General features: G+C 41.7%; 1 protein-coding gene across 1 annotated transcript in view; it reads right to left on the bottom strand.

Annotated features, from left to right (window-relative positions):
* Positions 1-2,428: 2,428 nt before the first annotated feature.
* CCDC141 (coiled-coil domain containing 141) overlaps positions 2,429-18,478 on the bottom strand; it is a 133,040-nt gene continuing 116,990 nt past the window's right edge. Inside the window, exons 23-26 of the mRNA XM_007671284.4 lie at positions 17,713-17,885; positions 3,573-3,727; positions 3,355-3,484; positions 2,429-2,734 (exon numbers count right to left, since the gene is read on the bottom strand). Of these exons, the coding sequence (XP_007669474.2) occupies positions 2,685-2,734; positions 3,355-3,484; positions 3,573-3,727; positions 17,713-17,885 (508 nt within the window). The 3' untranslated portion in view covers positions 2,429-2,684. The remainder of the gene's footprint in view (positions 2,735-3,354; positions 3,485-3,572; positions 3,728-17,712; positions 17,886-18,478) is intronic.

The following is an 18,478-nucleotide window of genomic DNA, read 5'->3' on the forward strand; positions in this document are numbered from 1 at the left end:
AGTGAAGTGACTCGCTCAAGGTCACACAGCAGATAATTGACAGAGCCGGGAATCAGAGCCTTCTGATTCCTAGGCCCGTGCTCTAGTCACTATGCCATGCTGCTTCTCAATCTTTCCTTCTCAGCCTCCAACCTTCGTTCTACTACCATCTGACTCATTCCGTTATGTGGTGGGACATGTCGGGAGCAGGAATAACTCTTCCCTGCTGGAGGAACATCAAGGAGTTGGGAGACTAGGAAAGAGGGGAAGCATCAAAGCACTGGGCAGTCACTGTGGAGAAATGGAAGAAGAGAAAAGATTAGGATGTGTTCCTTCGATACAGGACCTGGATCCACCTCTTCTCCTCTGGGCAAAGGCCACCTTCCTGATTTAAACTCTCATTATTCCATGACTTTATTACTGTATCAGCCTCCTCACAGGTCTCCTAGCCTCCAGCCTCTTCCTTCAATCTAAACTATTCATTGGAATCTTGACTGCCTGCAACTCATATCTCTCCAATCCTCAAAAATCTGCAATGACTGTTTCATTGAGCGTAAAGCAGAATCTCCTTAGTATTACTTTGATACTCTTCATCTCTTTCCTTCATCTTACATTTGATCTTTTTTCTCCTTCTGTACCCCAAGTTGCATTCTTCACTCCCAAGCTCACTTTCTGTCTTTCAATTTGACTCCTTCTGCCTTCTATCCCTAGATCACGCCCTTCCCTCTGCCCTTTCAAATCTGCTAGATGACAGATTTTCCATTTTCAAATCCCTCCTGAAAGTCTCTGGCCTCTTCAGGCAGCCTTTGCTGATTAATCCCCATCACACAAACTCCCATGTATCTTAACAGCCTCCTCACCAACCCTGATATCTATGTGTTTATCTACATAGCTAGCTATAGATTGATACATAGATAGATAGATTGTTGGTATGCTGATTGGTATATGCCACTTATTAGTTCACCTACTTATTTGCACATTTTATCTCAACATACTCTTGCTACTACTGATTTTTATCCTCGTTCTCCAAGTTTTTATCAGAAATCTGTGTCTACTGATCTCCTCGATTGGACTGTATCCTTCTTTTGGATGTGTCTGTCTTTTGTATCTGTCTTTTGCTTGTGCCATACCTTCCCAGTCATTTGGTCAATTAACAGCATTTATTATGCACCTACCTTGTGCAGTGCACTGGACTAAGTGATTAGAGAGAACTAGAGAGTGAGTACAATTTACCCCTGCCCTCAAGGAGCTTACGAAGGCTCGGTAAATATTAGTGATTGATTAAGGGAAGAGAGTTTTAGCATCTTCTCTGCTGAAAAGAGAAAATACTGTAAGCAGTTGTGGGGAGGGAACGTGTCCACTAACTCTATTGTACTCTCTTAAGCACTCAGTATACTGCTCTGCATCACAGAAAGCGCTCGATGAATATGATCGAATGATTGGCTGGAAATTGTTCTAGGTGTAAAAACACCCAAAACCCATCCAAACATTTGCTACAACACGATACTTTCTGAATCCAATTTGATCCATAGTCTCGTCATCATTTTTCTTAAATTCTCTTTCCTAAACTCACTTGATCCTCCCCACTCTCCATTACTATTAATGGTAATAGTCGTGCTAATAGTAATGCTGAGAAGCAGTGTGGCTTACTGGAAAGAGCATGGGCTTGGGAGTCAGAGGTCGGGGGTTCTAATCCTGCCTCTGCCACTTGTAATCTTGGGCAAGTCACTTCACTTCTCTGTGCCTCAGCTACCACCTGTAAAATAGGGATTAAGACTGTGAGCCCCACGTGGGACAACCTGATGACTTTGTATCTACCCCAGAGCTTAGAACAGTGCTCCGCACATAGTACTTAACAAATACCATAATTATTATTAATGAATCATCTCCCTCATGGTGAGTTTTGACCCCTTCCTCTGTCCCCTCTTCACTCTCCCTCCCCCCCTCCTTCCTTTCTTCCTTTCTTCCTCTCTCCCTCCTTCCCTCCCTTCCTCCTCCCTTCCCGTTTAACAGCTCTGAAGGCTGATCCTTCAGTTAGATGTTCAATTTGAGAGCTAAAGGATAAATGGCATAGTTAAAAAGCATCTCATATCATGTCTTTCAATCTGGTTAAAGATAAATGGGGGCAGCCACCGTGATTTCCATCCTTTTGCTTGTACTACTCACACCCCATCCGTTTTCTTCTCTGACACAACAGGGTTGCAGAAAGAGTGACAAGAACAGGGATGCAGAGACAATGACAACTCAAGGAGCATATAAGAAGAGAAAAGAATGACAACCTTGAGTCTTCATCCTTGAGGGAGCAGAAAGAGGGCTATTCAGGATGGAAGCGATGACTTATCAGTTGCATTAAAAAAAAATTGAGCAGAATTTTGTTTGCTTCGCATGGTCTTATAAGCCACAAACTACGTTAAAAAATGTCAGAGGTAAGCAACGGAAACACTTCCAATCCCCAGAGATGCAGCGCACTTTATTATAAAGAATCAACCTCAAAACCACAATGGACAGCCATTTTTAAGAGATATTTATCTGGATTGAGACTGATGTCCTTCCTTGGACTTCATGGAGAAAAACCACAGCAAGCAATCAGTCAAGTGCAGGAGAACCGGTGAAGCTGAATATCTTCTATTACAACTCATCTTGTGAATGAGTCTACCGCTATGTCTTCCGGAGAGCAGAAGCCTGCCTCACACTGATAAAATCCTTCAGGATGTAAAGCTGATCATTAGTTCTCTGTACGTGGTCCTCTTTTCACCTGAGTAATCAAACACACAGAGTAATGTCAGGAAATCGGAAGAGAGCTGGATCTCCGTACGCAGAGGCTTCGGGAGTTGGTGACACTGAGCTGCTGATCTAAAACCAGCTAAAAATGGCAATTGCTATAACAGGCAGCAATGTGGCTTAGTGGAAAGATTATGGGCCTTCAAGTCAGAAGACTTGGTTATAATCCCAGCTCCACCATTTGTCTGCCATATGATTTTAAGCAAGTCACTTCACTTCTCCATGCTTTGGAGAGTTAAATCCTTCTCCCTCTGACTTAGGCTGTGAGCCTCACATGGGACATGGACTTTGTCCAACCTATTATGTCCCACATGGGGCTCACAGTCTTAATCCCCATTTTATAGATGAGGTAACTGAGGCTCAGAGAAGCTAAGGGACTAGCCCAAGGTCACACAGCAGAGAAGTGGCAGAGCCGGACTCCCAGACCCTAGCTCTATCCATCTCCTGTTCTCCTAATGTCTTCTTCATGTATGATGTGTAATTCTGCTTTTAGCTCTTCCTGAAATATAATAAGCATATCACTATGGGGACCAGAGTTTCATTTATTAAAACACTGTACCTGGCAATGCGTGTGACCGAAAAAGAGAACATTACCTGTAACCACTATATTTGCAGAACAGAATGCCTCTCCCACTTCATTGCTGGCTGAACAGACATACTCTCCAGTGTCAGCAAGGACTACGTTCCTTTTGAAAAGATAATACGCATCACCTAATTTCTGAATCTGCAAAAAAAAAAAGAAAACAAACAAAATCAAATGCTGCCACATGTAGGAATCGCGTCATCTTTTAGTGCAACAATTTGAAACCTACATTAAAGTCTCCAGCTATCACTCTGACACCGTCTTTGCTCCAGATGACCTTCGGCCGGGGTCTTCCAGACACGGTACAGTGGAGGAGTAAGTCGTCCCCTTCTTGTAGATTTGCAGGTCCAAATGTTTCTAGAAAATCTGGTAGTTTCCTTTGTACTGGAAAAAAAATGTGCTTTTGAAATAAGATTCAAACTAAAGATGCATTTTGCACCATGAGCTAGGTTTGACTTTTCATTTTTTAGTTAGTGGTAGTAGGAATTTATTTTTATAGTTGAATCTCAAGGGGATTTCTGGGCATAACAATTTTGCTAACTTTTGCTCTACTGTTTGATGAGAAAGGAGGAATGGGGTGATTTCCCATGTATTCCATGGAGAACATATAAACCAAGTGATAGTGAGTCACATTTATTATGTCTTTAGAGACAGGGTAGAGGAAAGAGTCATCAGTCTGAAAAAGAGAGCATCAACACTGGAAAACACCCAGGTATTTAGCCATCTTCTTAGATGGAAACTTGGACTTGAATTTGCACTGATAAGGGGACCCATAGTGAAAAATGTGGCAAAGAGCATTCTTACGTGCTTCTGGGCTTGAAATCATATCTAAAGATCACTTGTAAACTAGATAACCATTGGACAATCAAACATTGGGCAAGCCTTTTTTGATTCACAAAATGGGTGAGGTTTGCCATTTTCTTCACAGACAGCTGTTTTTACCTGCCTTAGCTCAGTAGAACAAGTCTGGGAGTTAGGAGACCTGGGTTCTAATCCTGACTTTGCCGGTTGCCTATTGTGTGACCTTGGGAAAGTTCTTTCACTTCTCTGTGTCTCAGTTTCCTTATCTGTAAAATAGGAATTAAATCCCAATTCTCCTTCACTTGGACTGTGAGCCCCATATGGGACAGGGAGTGTGTCTGTCCTAATGAATTTTACCTATCCCAGCACTTAGCACAGTGTTTGGGAGTTCATAAATACCACAGTTTATTATCATTATTTAGAATAAAACTGTAGTGAGTGACGCCTCTCATCTGCCTCTTCCTGAGCAGTAACTTGTTTCCTCCCTTCTCTCCTTTGAGGAACATGGGAAATCACAGCCATTTGGGCATTTTACCACAGAGGTCAATTTTTGCCAGACAAGAAGAAGGTTAAGCCCCTGTGTTATTTTGTTTCCCTTTGGACATTTTAGCTGGCCATTTGGTTTTTCTGAAACCTCTATGAACTGCATAGAAAAACTCATCTTTCTTTAAGTGGCTGGGACTCTTCTCACTCAAGAAATTAAGTTATCCAGTCAGGGTCTACAATTTCACATTTCTTCCGCCCTCCAGGTCATCACTACATAGTCGTCCTGTTACCCACTCCAGCTCAACATGTTCAAAACTGAACTCATCCTCCCTCCTAAATTCTCTCCTCAACCTCATTTTACCGACACAATTGACACCCACACCACCTTCCTCATCTCTCAACCTTGGCATTAGCCTTCATCCCTCTCACTCTTTCAACCACCATATTCAGTGTGCCATCCAATCCTGTCTGTTCTTCTTCCACAACACTTTCAGAATCTTCCCCAGTCTAGGCACCGGTCCAATCACTTGTGACTTGTCAAATTCTGTGGGCAATATCGCACAACTGGCTGCTTAAAACTGGGGTGCCCCAAATCATCCTGCTAAGCAGTAATAATAGTAGTAGTTAATAAAAGTATTCCTTGAGCACCCGCTGGGCACAGTTCATGGTAAATGCTTGGGTTCAGAAGGAGTCTATGGAATTTTATCAGGCCTGAACATTCCACCCCTGGTGTAATTTCCACAGTATCACTGAGGAAATACGCCTGACAGTTTCAAGACTACTCCAGTTGAATAGTGAAGGAGTGTGGGTGTAACCACCGTAGTGCACAGGATTCAGAGTGTTTCGGATGAATTCAATAATAAGGATCAAAGCACTTTTCATTATCTTCCTGTAGAAAAAAAAATCACATAAACCCAAGATTCCAAGACCTTCCAGCCAGCCCATAGGGTTGAAGTATTTTCAGAGAAGCAGCGCGGCTTAGTGGAAAGAGCAAGGGTTTGGGAGTCAGAGGTCATGGGTTCTAATCCCGGCTCCACCACTTATCAGCTGGGTGACTTTGGGCAAGTCACTTAACTTCTCTGGGCCTCAGTTATCTCATCTGTAAAATGAGGATTAAGACCGTGAGCCCCACTTGGGACAACGTGATGACCTTGTACCTACCCCAGCGCTTAGAACAGTGCTTGGCACACAGTAAGCGCTTAACCAATACCACCATTATTATTTCAAATGGTTTCTTGAGATCACTTTAGAGTCTGATCCATTTGGGAACAGGGTTCTGAGCGTCGGTATCTACCTGATGCTCTTCTCCAAGATCATCAGGCCGGCAGAGCGCTCCCAAACTAACCTGTCCAGCGCAGTTAATCCTTCCTTGGGTGGGCCTCTGAAGGTAGATCTGCACTGCAGTGAGGCACCTCGTCTGGGTCCAGAACTGTTCTGTTGGGGTTTTTGGATCGACTGGGATCCTTCCAGCCTAGTGACACCAACTGACATTCACAGCAGGCTGCAGAGATCAGTGAAATCCCTTTCTCTAGAAAATATGTCTATCTGAAATAGGTTCAGTTGTAACCTGTTCTTTTGGCGTATTGTTGTTGTTAGACCTTTATACTGTGGCTATAAATGCCCAGCCAATATATAATGGTACAAGATGTTTTTCAACTTAAGTTCATGTGAGCGATTCAAATTCTACTTTATATACCATTTCCTTCCAATTATCCCAGAGGATGTTGCTGCCTTTATTCATAGTCCTCTGGAAAACAAATGGGGCAAGTGTTATTACCTCCTTTTCTGAAAGAGAAAATGGATTCCCAGAGAACTCATTTCCAAGGCATCTCAAGGTGAAAGGAAGATAATTCAGGCAACAAAACCAACCACAGAACACTGCTGTTGAATGATAATTATAATCATTACAGTATTTGTTAAGCACTTACTATATGCCAAGCACTGTTCTAAGCCCTGGGATAGTTACAAGGTAATCAGGTTGTCCCACGTGGGACTCACAGTTTTAATCCCCATTTTACAGATGAGGTATCTGAGGCACAGAGAAATTAAATGACTTGCCCTAGATCACACAGCCGACAAGTGGCAGAGCTGGGATTAGAACCCAGGTCCTTCTGATTCCCAGCCTGTGGTCTATTCACTAGGCCTTCCTGCTTCTCTAAACGAAGAGGGTCTTGGAACCCAAATTATCCTTAATACTGATATTCTCTGTTGATTTAACTCCCTCACTAGCAGTTCAGTTTCCACTTTACCTAAGTAGATGTAATTACCAAAAGAGCCCAGAATAATGTTAAGGCTTTTTAGTCCAATGTCTAGGACTCAAGGTTTGCTAATCCATCCATTCATTCATTCAATCATATTTATTGAGCACTTACTGTGTGCAAAGCACTGTATTAAGCACTTGGGAGAATGCAATATAAGAATAAGCAGTCACATTCCCTGCCCACAATGAGCTAACAGTCTAGAGGGGGAGAATCCACCTAACAAGGGAAAGGCAGAGTATTCCAATTAGAATATTTCTGCTCCCTACGTGCTCTATGAAATCCCCAAAGAAAAAATGTGCAGCTTTCCTTTCCATGACTATTAGAGCCCCATGGGCTCTTCGAGTTTTGATATGGGGAAAAAAGGAAGCCCCAGAGTTATCGATATGGGAGAGTTCTTATCCATAACTGTTCTGGAGTACACTGGTGAACTGCATCCATCTCACCAGTTCGTGATTTGGGGAGAGATATGGGAATGTAGGAGCTGTAGACCCATCTAATGGAATGAGAGCTTTTGAGCAAGAGGAAAGAATTAGGGAAAAATAAATGGTCAAGTACAAAGGCTTAGAGCAGAGAGGAGATGCTCAGGATTCCCCAGTGAAATAAAGGGAAAGAGAAAATGGATGAAGAATTAGAAAGGGAAAAGAGAGAGGAAGGAGGGTGTTGATATCCTGATGAAAAATTTAAGGAGTTATTCTAGTTTATTCATGATTAGAGCATCGTATGGACTTGGCATGTATTTCTGCCTTGGGGAAGATTGTTACTATCAAAGTTTAACATTCATAATGATCTTTCCCATTTTTTCTCTTTGAATTTGGACCTTGGCAATCATGGAGAGCAGTTACAAGTCAATATTCAGATAAGAATAAGCATTCCCAAGCTATTTGTGTAAGCCTGGCTTGATTGATCCAGACAAATTCTCATTACCTTTACAAGAAATAAAAATGTAAAGGCAAGCTTCCAAAAGACCCCTAATGGGAAATAGTAAACAGCCAAGTTGATTATGGTTAGTTCCAGGAAATGTATAAACACTGTAAAAATGTGGACATACGGGTATATAAACTGTTGGAAAGTAAAAAAGCTTTATTGTTGTGAAAAAGTAACACAAGCTTCAGGGCTAGTGAGAAATCCGATGGGAGGTTTACTGCCATTATGGATTACTACATTAAATGTTCAATCTGTTGGTTATTTCATTGGATTTTAAAATGCCAACCACCTTTAATCCCCTCATCAAACACCCAATGTTTCCACCTCCTAGTTCTCTCACCCTTGATGACTTTGACAGTTACTTTGGTGACAAACCCATATCATCAGGCATAAGCTTCCCAAATTCTCCCCCTGGCCATCCCAGATTCATTCCTCCCACTCCTAAACCCCCTCTCATCCTATCAGCCATCTCTCAAGTCATCTTTCTTCTTCTTTCAAAATCAAATGCTTCTATCTGCTCTTCTGAACCCATCCCCTGTCATTTTTCCAAATGCTTATGCCCATTTTTCTCCCTTCTCTGACTGCTACCTTCAACCATTCACTCTTGAATAGCTCCACTGCCAGTGATTTCAAACACGCCCACTTCTCCTTTATCCTAAACAAACAAACAAACAAAAATCTCTGGGCTTCACTGCACCATCCAGCTCCTGATCCAACACACTCGACCCATTCCTGTCCAAACTCCTCAAGCAGGTTGTGTACATACACCATTTCCACTTCCTTCCCCCCAACTTCCTTCTTGACTCTCAACCATCTGGCTTCTCTGAGACTGTCCTCTTCGAGATCACTAATGGCCTCCATCCTTATCAAATCTAATGGACTTTCTCTGTCCTAATACTCCTTGACGTCTCAGTTCCATTTACCTGGAAACACTAACTTTAGTTTCACTCACTCGGTTTACTCTTTGTTCCCCTCTGATCCCTCTTCCTGATCCTTCTCAATCTCTTTCATTGGCTTTTCTACTACCTCCCACCCCCTAAAGACTTAATTCTAAGCCCCCTTTTCTTCTCAATCTCCACTCACTTCACTGGCGAAGTCAACAGCTAGACTGTGAGCCCTATGTGGGACAGGGACTCTATCCAACCTGATTTGCTTGTATCCACCCCAGCGTTTAGTACAGTGCCTGGCACACAGTAAGCGCTTAACAAATACCATAATAATAATTATTATTAACTATCATCTCCATGCGGAAGATTTCCAAATCTACTTCACCAAAAGCCCAGTATGCCTAACCCTGAACTCCTTGTTTCCTTTCCTCCCCCCATCCTTCCACCTAACAGTCCCATCATAGTTGACATCACCATCCTTCATATCTCTCAAGCCCACAACACTCTGCCCTTTTTTTCAAGGCCCACATTCAGTCTGTTGTCAAATCCTGTTGGTTCTTCCTCCGCAACATTTCTGGAATTTGTTCCTGGCTCTCCATCTAAATGGTCACAGTGCTGGTCCAGGAACTTGTCATATCCTGGCTTGACTACTGCATCAGCTTCCTCACTGATGTCCCTGACTCTGGTCTTTCTCTTTCATTCATTCAGTCGCATTTATTGACCGCTTACTGTGTGCAGAACACTCTTCTAAGCGCTTGGCACTACTTCACTTTGCTTCATGCATTATTTTTCTAAAATGTTCTACTGTATACCATTCTCCTTACTAAAACCTTCCAATGCTTGCTCTCCACATGAAGCAGAAGCCCTACACTTATGGCTTTAAAGCATTCAATCACTTTCTCCCTCTTATTTATCTACTCTCTTCCCTGACTGCACCTTGGCTCACACATACTGCTCCTCCCCATCTAAGCAACACATTGTGCCTATTCTTATCTATCAACTAATCAATAGATTGCATTTGAGTGCTTACTGTGTGCAGAGCACTGTACTGAGCACTTGGGAAAGTACACTCTAGCAGAGTTGGTAAATACCCACTGCTGACCTTTTACTCACATCCTGACCACTTACTTTGAACTCCCTTTCCCTTCATCTCTAAACAGACAATTTTTTCTCCCAAACCTTTAATTGAGTTGGACACGGTCCCTGTCCCACATAGGGCTCACAGTGCTACTCTTCATTTTACAGATGAAGTAGTTGAGGCACAGAGAAGTTAAGGGACATGCCCAAGGTCACCCAGCAGACAAGTGGTAGAACCGGGATTAGAACCTAGGTCTTCTGATTCCTCTATTCTTCCAAATCACACTTCAGTCCTGCTGTGTCACCTAAGCACTCAAGTATTCACAATCCCATAATACTCATGTTCATATATAGCTACTCTATCACTCACTTTCTCCTACTTCTTATTTATTTGTCTGACTTCCTCCTAAATTGTAAATATCTACGTTGTAAACTCCTTGATGGCAGGAATCATGTATATTAATTCCATTGAACTTTCCCCTCTAGTAAGCTCATTATGAGCAGGGAACATGTCTACCAACTCTGTTATAGAGGACCCTCCCAAGCGCTTAGAACAGTGCTCTGCACTCAGTAAGCAGTCAATAAATATGAATTGAATGATAGATCTTAAGACCTTAGTGCTCGATAAATGCTACTGATGGATCGACTGAATCGTGTCTTGATATATACACATATTTTTTGGTATGGCATTTGTTGAGTGCTTATTATGTGCCAAGCACTGTTCTAAAAGCTGGGCCAGTTACAAACTAATCAGGTTGGACACAGTCCATGTCTCTCATGAGACTCACAGTCTTAATCTCCATTGTACAGATGAGGTAACTGAGGCACAGAGAAGTTATGTGACCTGTCCAAGGTCACTCTGCAGACAGGTGGCGATGTCAGGATTAGAACCCAGGCCCTTCTGACTACCAGGTCCATCTCTATCCACTAGGCCATACTGCTTCTCAAAACACCACTCTGGTTGTTTCCTGCCAAAACAATTTCTGTTCACCTTTTCATTCAAAAGTTTCTTTCCTCGACTGTGACTGTATCTGCATGTGAGTTCATATCTTAAACTATTTCCGTTTTTACAATAAATTCAGCTTGAAGAGCCTTGCTGGTTGGCGCTAGTTTTTAATACCTATTCTCAAGGAAATGAGGAGCTCGGTGTTAGACATATTGGGCTTGAGGTGCCAGCAGGACATCCACTTCAGACATATTGTGGAGGCAGGAAGAAATGTGAAATTGCAGAAATTCAAGACCAATTCTCACTTACAAAATGCAAGTGTAGGAGAGAGCTAAAAGCAGAAATCTAACCAAGAATTCAAAATTTTTGCATAGCTGCTTTGTCCATTCTACCTGGGAAATAAGGCTACATCACTAACATCCTAAACTTGTGGGCAACTATTTGAACAACTGATCACAATAGACATAAAACTTTGAGAAACTGATATTCTTACAGTCAGTTACCTAAAAAATCTTTAAGTTTAATGTTTCCATCGATCTGCTGGGATGCATATTTAAACTCTATATAATTATTGAACCAAAAATTCAAATTTACCAATCAAGTAGAGTAACTATTACTACAGTTCTTGAACTGAATTACACCCCATAGCTGATTTCTCCTCAGCAAAGACTACAGAACTTGGTTGGGGAAAGAGATGGCCTTTTGAACGGTAAAAAGTCAATCTTATCTGGCTACAAATCACACGAGCATTCTGTAGTCAACATCACAATTTCCACAAGGACTTTTTGAAGACCACTGAACTAAATATTTGTTAAAATGTACTTAGTAATATTATCACCAATTTGTGCCGTAATAAGCACCCATAGACTTCCTGAGAGGGTTGAACACACATTGCATTAAATCACTGGATGGAGTCTTTACAAGCACATCAGTTTGTAGGATACATTTATTAAAAGACCTTTTATGAAATTACATTCAACATGAAAATGCCCTTGAGCATTACATACGGTGTTCTTATAAATGCTAACTCTGTTTTGAAAGGAAATGTCATTCTCATGAGGGAAAAGTGTAGACTTCTAAAAGCGACAGGGTCAAATATAATGACATCGAAGAAAACAACCATGTTAAATTAAAGCAACAACACACTTAATTGAAATACTAGCCTTGGACAAAGGAAATCTGGCTTCAAAATTGCTTATTCATATTGAATTTTAATAAAAACAGAATTAAGACCTTTCACTTTGTAAAAATTATTATTTTTTCAATGACCCAAAGATATTTTGCCACCTCAGACTTTTCCTGACCAATCACAAGAAATAATCTTAGCAGCATTAACAAACGACTAGCTCTAAAAGAAAGTGGTCACCTGTATTGGGTGAATGAACTTTTTGGGTCAGAGGAATACTCTTTGGTAAATAATACCTAACAGATTTTAGGTCATAAGCATAGAGGACTTGCAGCAGTACTGTGTCATTAGTAGCATTTCCATTTAATCCTATATTTGCAGGTTCTTCACGATATATTTTTTTTTAATTTGCTATTGTGGCCACAACAGAGAATGGAGAAAATGGTTTATAATGGGGGACTTCACTGGACCAACCATAATGACATCATATGCAACATTTCATGGAACAGTGTTTCATTCCATCTCTACTCTCTTCACAGCCCCTAGACTGAGGGGCTCCAGAAAACTTGTTTCCAAAACACTGACTTATGCCCCACTGATGGATCACTTCACCCCGTTGCCTTATCTGTGCGAGATGGTGGCCTCTCAAGTGTGAGGGGAGCCATGGAACTGTTCCCTTTGAGAAAGGCTGGGAGACCACCATTTTTAGAAGGTTCCCAGATTGTGGTCATCTTTGGGAGGTCCCAGAAGGTTGCCATCTTTGGGAGAGGCCTCACTGTACCCTGAGGCAGCAGCTTGTCTTGCTTATTGCTTGAAGCCAGCCAAGCCTGTGGAAATCTCTAAATGCGAAGAATTGCAACTGAGTCGCACACATGTGTGAAGACTTTACCTTTGATATTGCAAGAATAGCAAATGTCTGGGGTAAAGTGACTCCGCAAAACCATAGGGTTTTCATTCATTCATTCATTCATTCAATTCAATTCAGTCATATTTATTGAGCGCTTACTGGCTCAAGACACTGTAGCAAGTGCTTGGGAAAATACAATATAGGACTGTGAGCCCATTGCGGGCAGGGTTTGTCTCCATTTGTTACTGAATTGTACTTCCCAAGTGCTTAGTACAGTGCTCTGCACACAGTAGGCACTCGATAAATGTGATTAAATGAATGAATGAACTCAGACACATTCCTGCCCTCAACGAGCTCACAGGTTAGAGGGTTTTGCTTGCGATGACTTTGCTCCTCTAGATTTTGAATAGTTTTGAAATATTATAAATCTTCAGGAAATATTTCCATCAGTGTCTTTCTGGAATGTGGCCCAGGATACTTATTAGAACTTTTTCAGACTAGCAAAATTTATGAAGCTAAAAAACATTTTTATACTAGAACTGAGCATCAACTGAGTCTAATAGACGAATAGACAAATCATTCCTCATACTTAAAAAATCTATCTGCAGAACAAGACTGATTCAAGGTTAATACATACAGTCAGTTCTCTGGTAATGTGGGGAAAACACTCCATATACAAAGGCACCACCGCTACCAAAATTGCATGGCATGTTATCTAGGTACATGCATGTTGCCAGAAGATGCTCAATATCCAGCTAGTAAATGACAAAAGAAATGATTTTATTTCACTACTCTGACATCTTGGCTTACTGGAAGAAGCATGGGCCTGGGAGTCAGAGGACCTGAGTTCTAATCCCGGCTCTGCCACTAGTCTGCTGTGTGACCTTGGACGGATTGTTTAACTTCTCTGTGCCCCGGTAACCTGTAAAATGGTGACTAAGACTGTGAGACCCTGATGGGACACGGACTGTGTCCAACCTGATTAGCTTGTATGCACCCCAGTGCTTAGGACAGTGCCTGGCACACAGTAAGCTTTTATCCAATACCATTAAAATAAAAGGGAGGTATACTACTGCCATTGAGTGGTCCAGGAAGAAAGCTAATCCAGAATCTGAGTGAATTCAGAATCAGAAATTCAAGTGTTTTCACTATTTTGTCTTAAAAATTCTTTAAAGCCAATATCTTTATTAACTCTGGGAGAGGTGTGGTATATGCTAAATTATATGGAAATGAATTCCCAATAACTTCTTATCCATGTAATTCTTTCAGTTCCCTCTTCTCCTCTAGACTGTAAGCTCATGGTGGTCAGGGACCGTGTCAACCAACTCTGTTGTACTGTACTCTCCCAAGTGCTTACTGCAGTGTTCTGCATACAGTAAATTTTCAATAAATAACATGGATGATGATGATGACTGGAAGAGCCAATGTATGGGGATGGTCAATTTTCATCTGTTATAAAGTAAAAAGCATTGTTGACTCAGGAGAAACAGTCAAAGGTACAAACCCAGGATTCAGAGACTTAAAGATAAAGTTCATCCTGAATGAGTCCTCACAAAATGCCTTTGTCACCAAGGCTTCTTCACTCCACAGATGCTGTAGAAACCCAAGGCAAGATGTGTCAACCTAATTAGCGGCTCTGTGTTTTTCACTTTTAAGGTTGAATTCACCCACTGCTAATCTCATCTAGTGTGATGAAAACAGAGGAAATGAATTGTTATTAAATTAGGCAGGACAATGATTCACTTAGTGAAATGTAAATCCGGTGGTTGTCTGGTGCCGTGCTGTCCTGTGTTGATTCTAACTGGAAAATGGGCTTTGGTGAGTTGGCATTTGCACTGACAGGGAAAATGTTAACTCGTGTTCGGAGGTAGTTTGGTTTATTTCAACCCACTTCATCACAGAGATGAAAATGCACTGTGTTAGAATGTGTAAGCTTTTTATGGGTGGGGAACTTGTCTGCTAATTCTATTGTATTGTACTCTCCCAAGCACTTATTACAGTGCTCTGCGCATAGTTATATGCTCAATAAATGCCATTCACTGATTAATAATAATTATGGTATTTGTTAAGCGCTTACTATGCGCTAGGCACTGAACTAAAAGAATTAGAGGGTGAGAGAAAATTGAACATTATCCTTCCCAATAATTCTGACCACTCAGATTTTGCACTGTGTAAATGATTTTGAAATGATCCATTATAGTTTATAGTTTTCATTATTATAATTTATATTTCTATCCTGTAGGAGATTGTGCTGTAAGGTTTCATGACTCTAGATAGAGAGGCTTCTTGTTTTGATGGTATTGCATGTACATAACTCCTTGCTGTAGGATGGTTCAGACTGCCTTGCTCCAGTCGGGATCCCAGTTTATTGAATGGGTCGCCCAGAAATTCAGGGTCTCACAGAAGGTCAGAATATTCCTCCTGGTCAACAGGAGGGTTTTGGAAGATAACACACCCTTGTGGGAAGAAAACGTGTTTTGGAGTTTAGGGACCCTGCCACTGGATTGCTGTGGGTTCTTAGGCAAATCAATTTGACTATGCCTCAGTTCCCTCATGTGTAAAATGGGCTGTACAATACCTGCCTCACCTCTGCAGGATGTCGAGAGATGAAAACATTAACGCTAAAGAGAAAAACTTTAGACTGGAGTTCGGATGGTGGATGGCATTAGAGTGTTTGGAAAATTTGTCCTATGCACAGGGAAGACTTAGATTTTGACTTTAGTCACGAAGACTTGGCCCCTGGGGTAGAAAGAGCGGTCCAACTAGCTTGTGATACCACTGATTAATGGCAGGAAAGGAATAGCAGTGGAGCAGCAATAATGATTGGCTGAAAATGCCAATCACTTGTTGATGTCAACTGCTTTTCCACTCAATTTTCTGTATGTGAGGAGTGGACACACCCACACCCACACCCCCCCCACACCCCCACACCCTTGGGTCAGAGAGCTAGAGAAGAAAAGTTGTGACAGGAATACATATATTCTAAAGGGGACTTTGATCTAGGGGCTTTTGTTGTATTTCTCAAGTGCCTAGAGAAAATTAAGGCTTTTAACATTGCCATAAAAGAGAAATTCATTATTGGTTGAATGAGGCCAATTTAGGATCCTGGGAATAAATGTTCATTTGTTAAACTTTTTCCCCTGTGCTTCATATGCCAAAGTGCCAGACAAAGCACAATGACTTTCTAGGATGAGTTGCATACATTACTGTTTGAATATTTTGATTACTTATAGACAAAGTCTTTTAGTTGGCATAATTGATTTCCGTGCCATTGTCAAAAGCCTGTAATGATTAGTCTTTCCACTGAAGATACTGTACTGGTAGGGCAAGACTTTTCTTGTAATCAAAGAATGCCTTCATGTTCACAATTTTTCTAGAGTGACCTCCTGTTTTCACAATGGAATACTTAAAAGGTGCACCTCTTTCTTCATTTTATCCCTCTCTACATTGTAAGCCCACGATGGGCAGGAAATGTGTCTGTCATATCGTTGTGTTGTATTGTCCCGAGCACTTAGAACAGTGCCCCGCACACAGTAAGTGCTCAGGAAATACAGTTGATTGATTGATTGATACGATCATTTTACAAGCAAAGGGTTAGACAACATCTTATCTCCCGAGCTGTATTATCTATTCTTTAACACCATTTAATCATTTCTCCTGAATTTCCCTTTAGATCTCTTAATCTCCAGATAGAGGATCCTAAATTAGGCAGTGAAAATTTCCCAATTAATTAAAAAAATCCCTTATTCTTCCTCCTATGAACACTGGGGGCTGCTAGGTAAAAGAACATTCTCCTTCTCAATTTTCTCAACTTTAAAAACAGGGAATTCTAATCAAGCGAAATGATTATGCAGGACATCTATAGATGATGAAAATTTCACTGCCCCAGAAGTATCAGAACTATCGTAATCATGCTTTGCAGTTACATTGTGCTTTCCATTGTACAAGTCCTCCCTAAGTCCTAAAGGACCTAAACTTTCCCAAGAGGTAGAAAATGAACCCCATTTTGCAGATGGTAAGACCGAGGCCTAGAGAAAATAGGTGACTTAGCCAATGCCATAAGGCTGATACTAACAGATGGGACATTCTGGCACCAAGGTGAACACTGACAGCTTCAAAATACCTCTTTCTGGGGGATACTGGATTTTTCTCACCTAGCCCTATAACGTAGGGGATAAAAGTGGACACACTAGTCTAGTATGTTCTTTGTGGGCAGGGATCACGTCTACCAACTCTCCTGTATCGTACTCGCCCAAGTGCTTAGCACAGTGCTCTCCCCACAGTAAGTTCTCAATAAATACCAGTGATTGACTGATTCAATGGGACAAGCAAATCCCTACCTCACCCCTCATTTCATCCCTGTTATCAGGAGATCACTGGGTGAACTCAGACAAAAGGAATGGATTCAGATTGCCATTTGAGGTACATTTTGATATTCAGAAAGATCGGTAATGGTAGAAGTTTAAGACTATGGTAAGTATGAAACACCAACAAACAACAATCAAAACTGAGCAAGTATTTCTGCACCCTACAGAGAGATGTTTTTAAATGAACACGTGATATCGACTGGATTCAAAATCAAATAACGTACATATTCCAGAAGGGACAGTATATTGAGTTTTCCCACTCCATATACTTAAATCCCTTTTTGAGCGTGTAAAGTTCCCAGCACAATTTGGATTTAGAAATTTTAAAAGACATCCCTCTTTAGAGTGCGGAGCAGAGCCCTCTGGGACTGCTCAAATACCATCGAAACTATCAAACGGTGCAGGAGTTAACAGGACAAGCAACATTTGCAGAAGTCCAGAGAGGGGGAATATAAACACGAGGAAACACTTGGTGGGAGGTGCAGGTTAGAAAAATAGCTTCACTACCCTCTCAGCTTGTGAGAGTGAACACGATCGGTGCCTCTGCTCTAGTTACTATGTGAGGAGCCGGTAGATTAGTGATACGCTAACGTAGACGACAAGCAGAGTTATCCAGTCTATCCTTGTGATGGGTGGCCTGTCGTTACCTGTCACACGGAGGATGGCACTGGATGAGAGAGTGCCGCTAGAATTTTGAGCTCGAGCAACATAGAGGCCTGCATCTGTCTCACACACCTCCCGAATGAACACAGTGTGCTTTGTCTCCTTTTGCAAAACCTTTAAGTGCCCGTCTGAAGACAGTTTCTGGCCCTTCTTGTACCTGAAGTAGAGAGTCAGCAGCACATCAGGATTCCATCAGTATCTGGAGAGTCAGAATTTTCTGAATTCAAAACAACCGCTACCAATCTAGATGCAACACTTTACGATTTTCCCTCCACCCCATATTTTCAATGCAGTTCTCACCTCTAATGAACAAGTACAATATTAGCAAGAACGTCGGCGCTACTGGGGACTCCCATACATGCAGAGGAGTTTCCGAACGTACAACTGTGGAAGGGCCGAGGTGAAAGCAGGCGAAATGACCATGTCTACTGACTCTATCATGATGTACTCTCCCAAGCATTTGGTACAGTGCTCTGCACACAGTAAATACTCCCTCACTGAGGAATTTAAGCACTTACTACATGCCAGGCATTGTACTATAAGCACTGGGGTATACAGAAGATAATAGGGTTGGACAGTCCCTGTCCCACTTGAAGTTCATGGTCTTAATCCCCATTTTACAGATGAGGAAACTGAGGCACAGAGAAGTTAAGTGACTTGCCCGAGGTCACACAGCAGACAAGTGGAGGAGTCAGGATTAGAACCCAGGTTCTCTGACTCCCAGGGCCGTTCTCTTTCCACTAGGCCACG

The sequence above is a fragment of the Ornithorhynchus anatinus genome, chromosome 9 (genome assembly GCF_004115215.2).
Source record: "Ornithorhynchus anatinus isolate Pmale09 chromosome 9, mOrnAna1.pri.v4, whole genome shotgun sequence".
In the NCBI taxonomy this organism is placed as follows: domain Eukaryota; kingdom Metazoa; phylum Chordata; class Mammalia; order Monotremata; family Ornithorhynchidae; genus Ornithorhynchus; species Ornithorhynchus anatinus.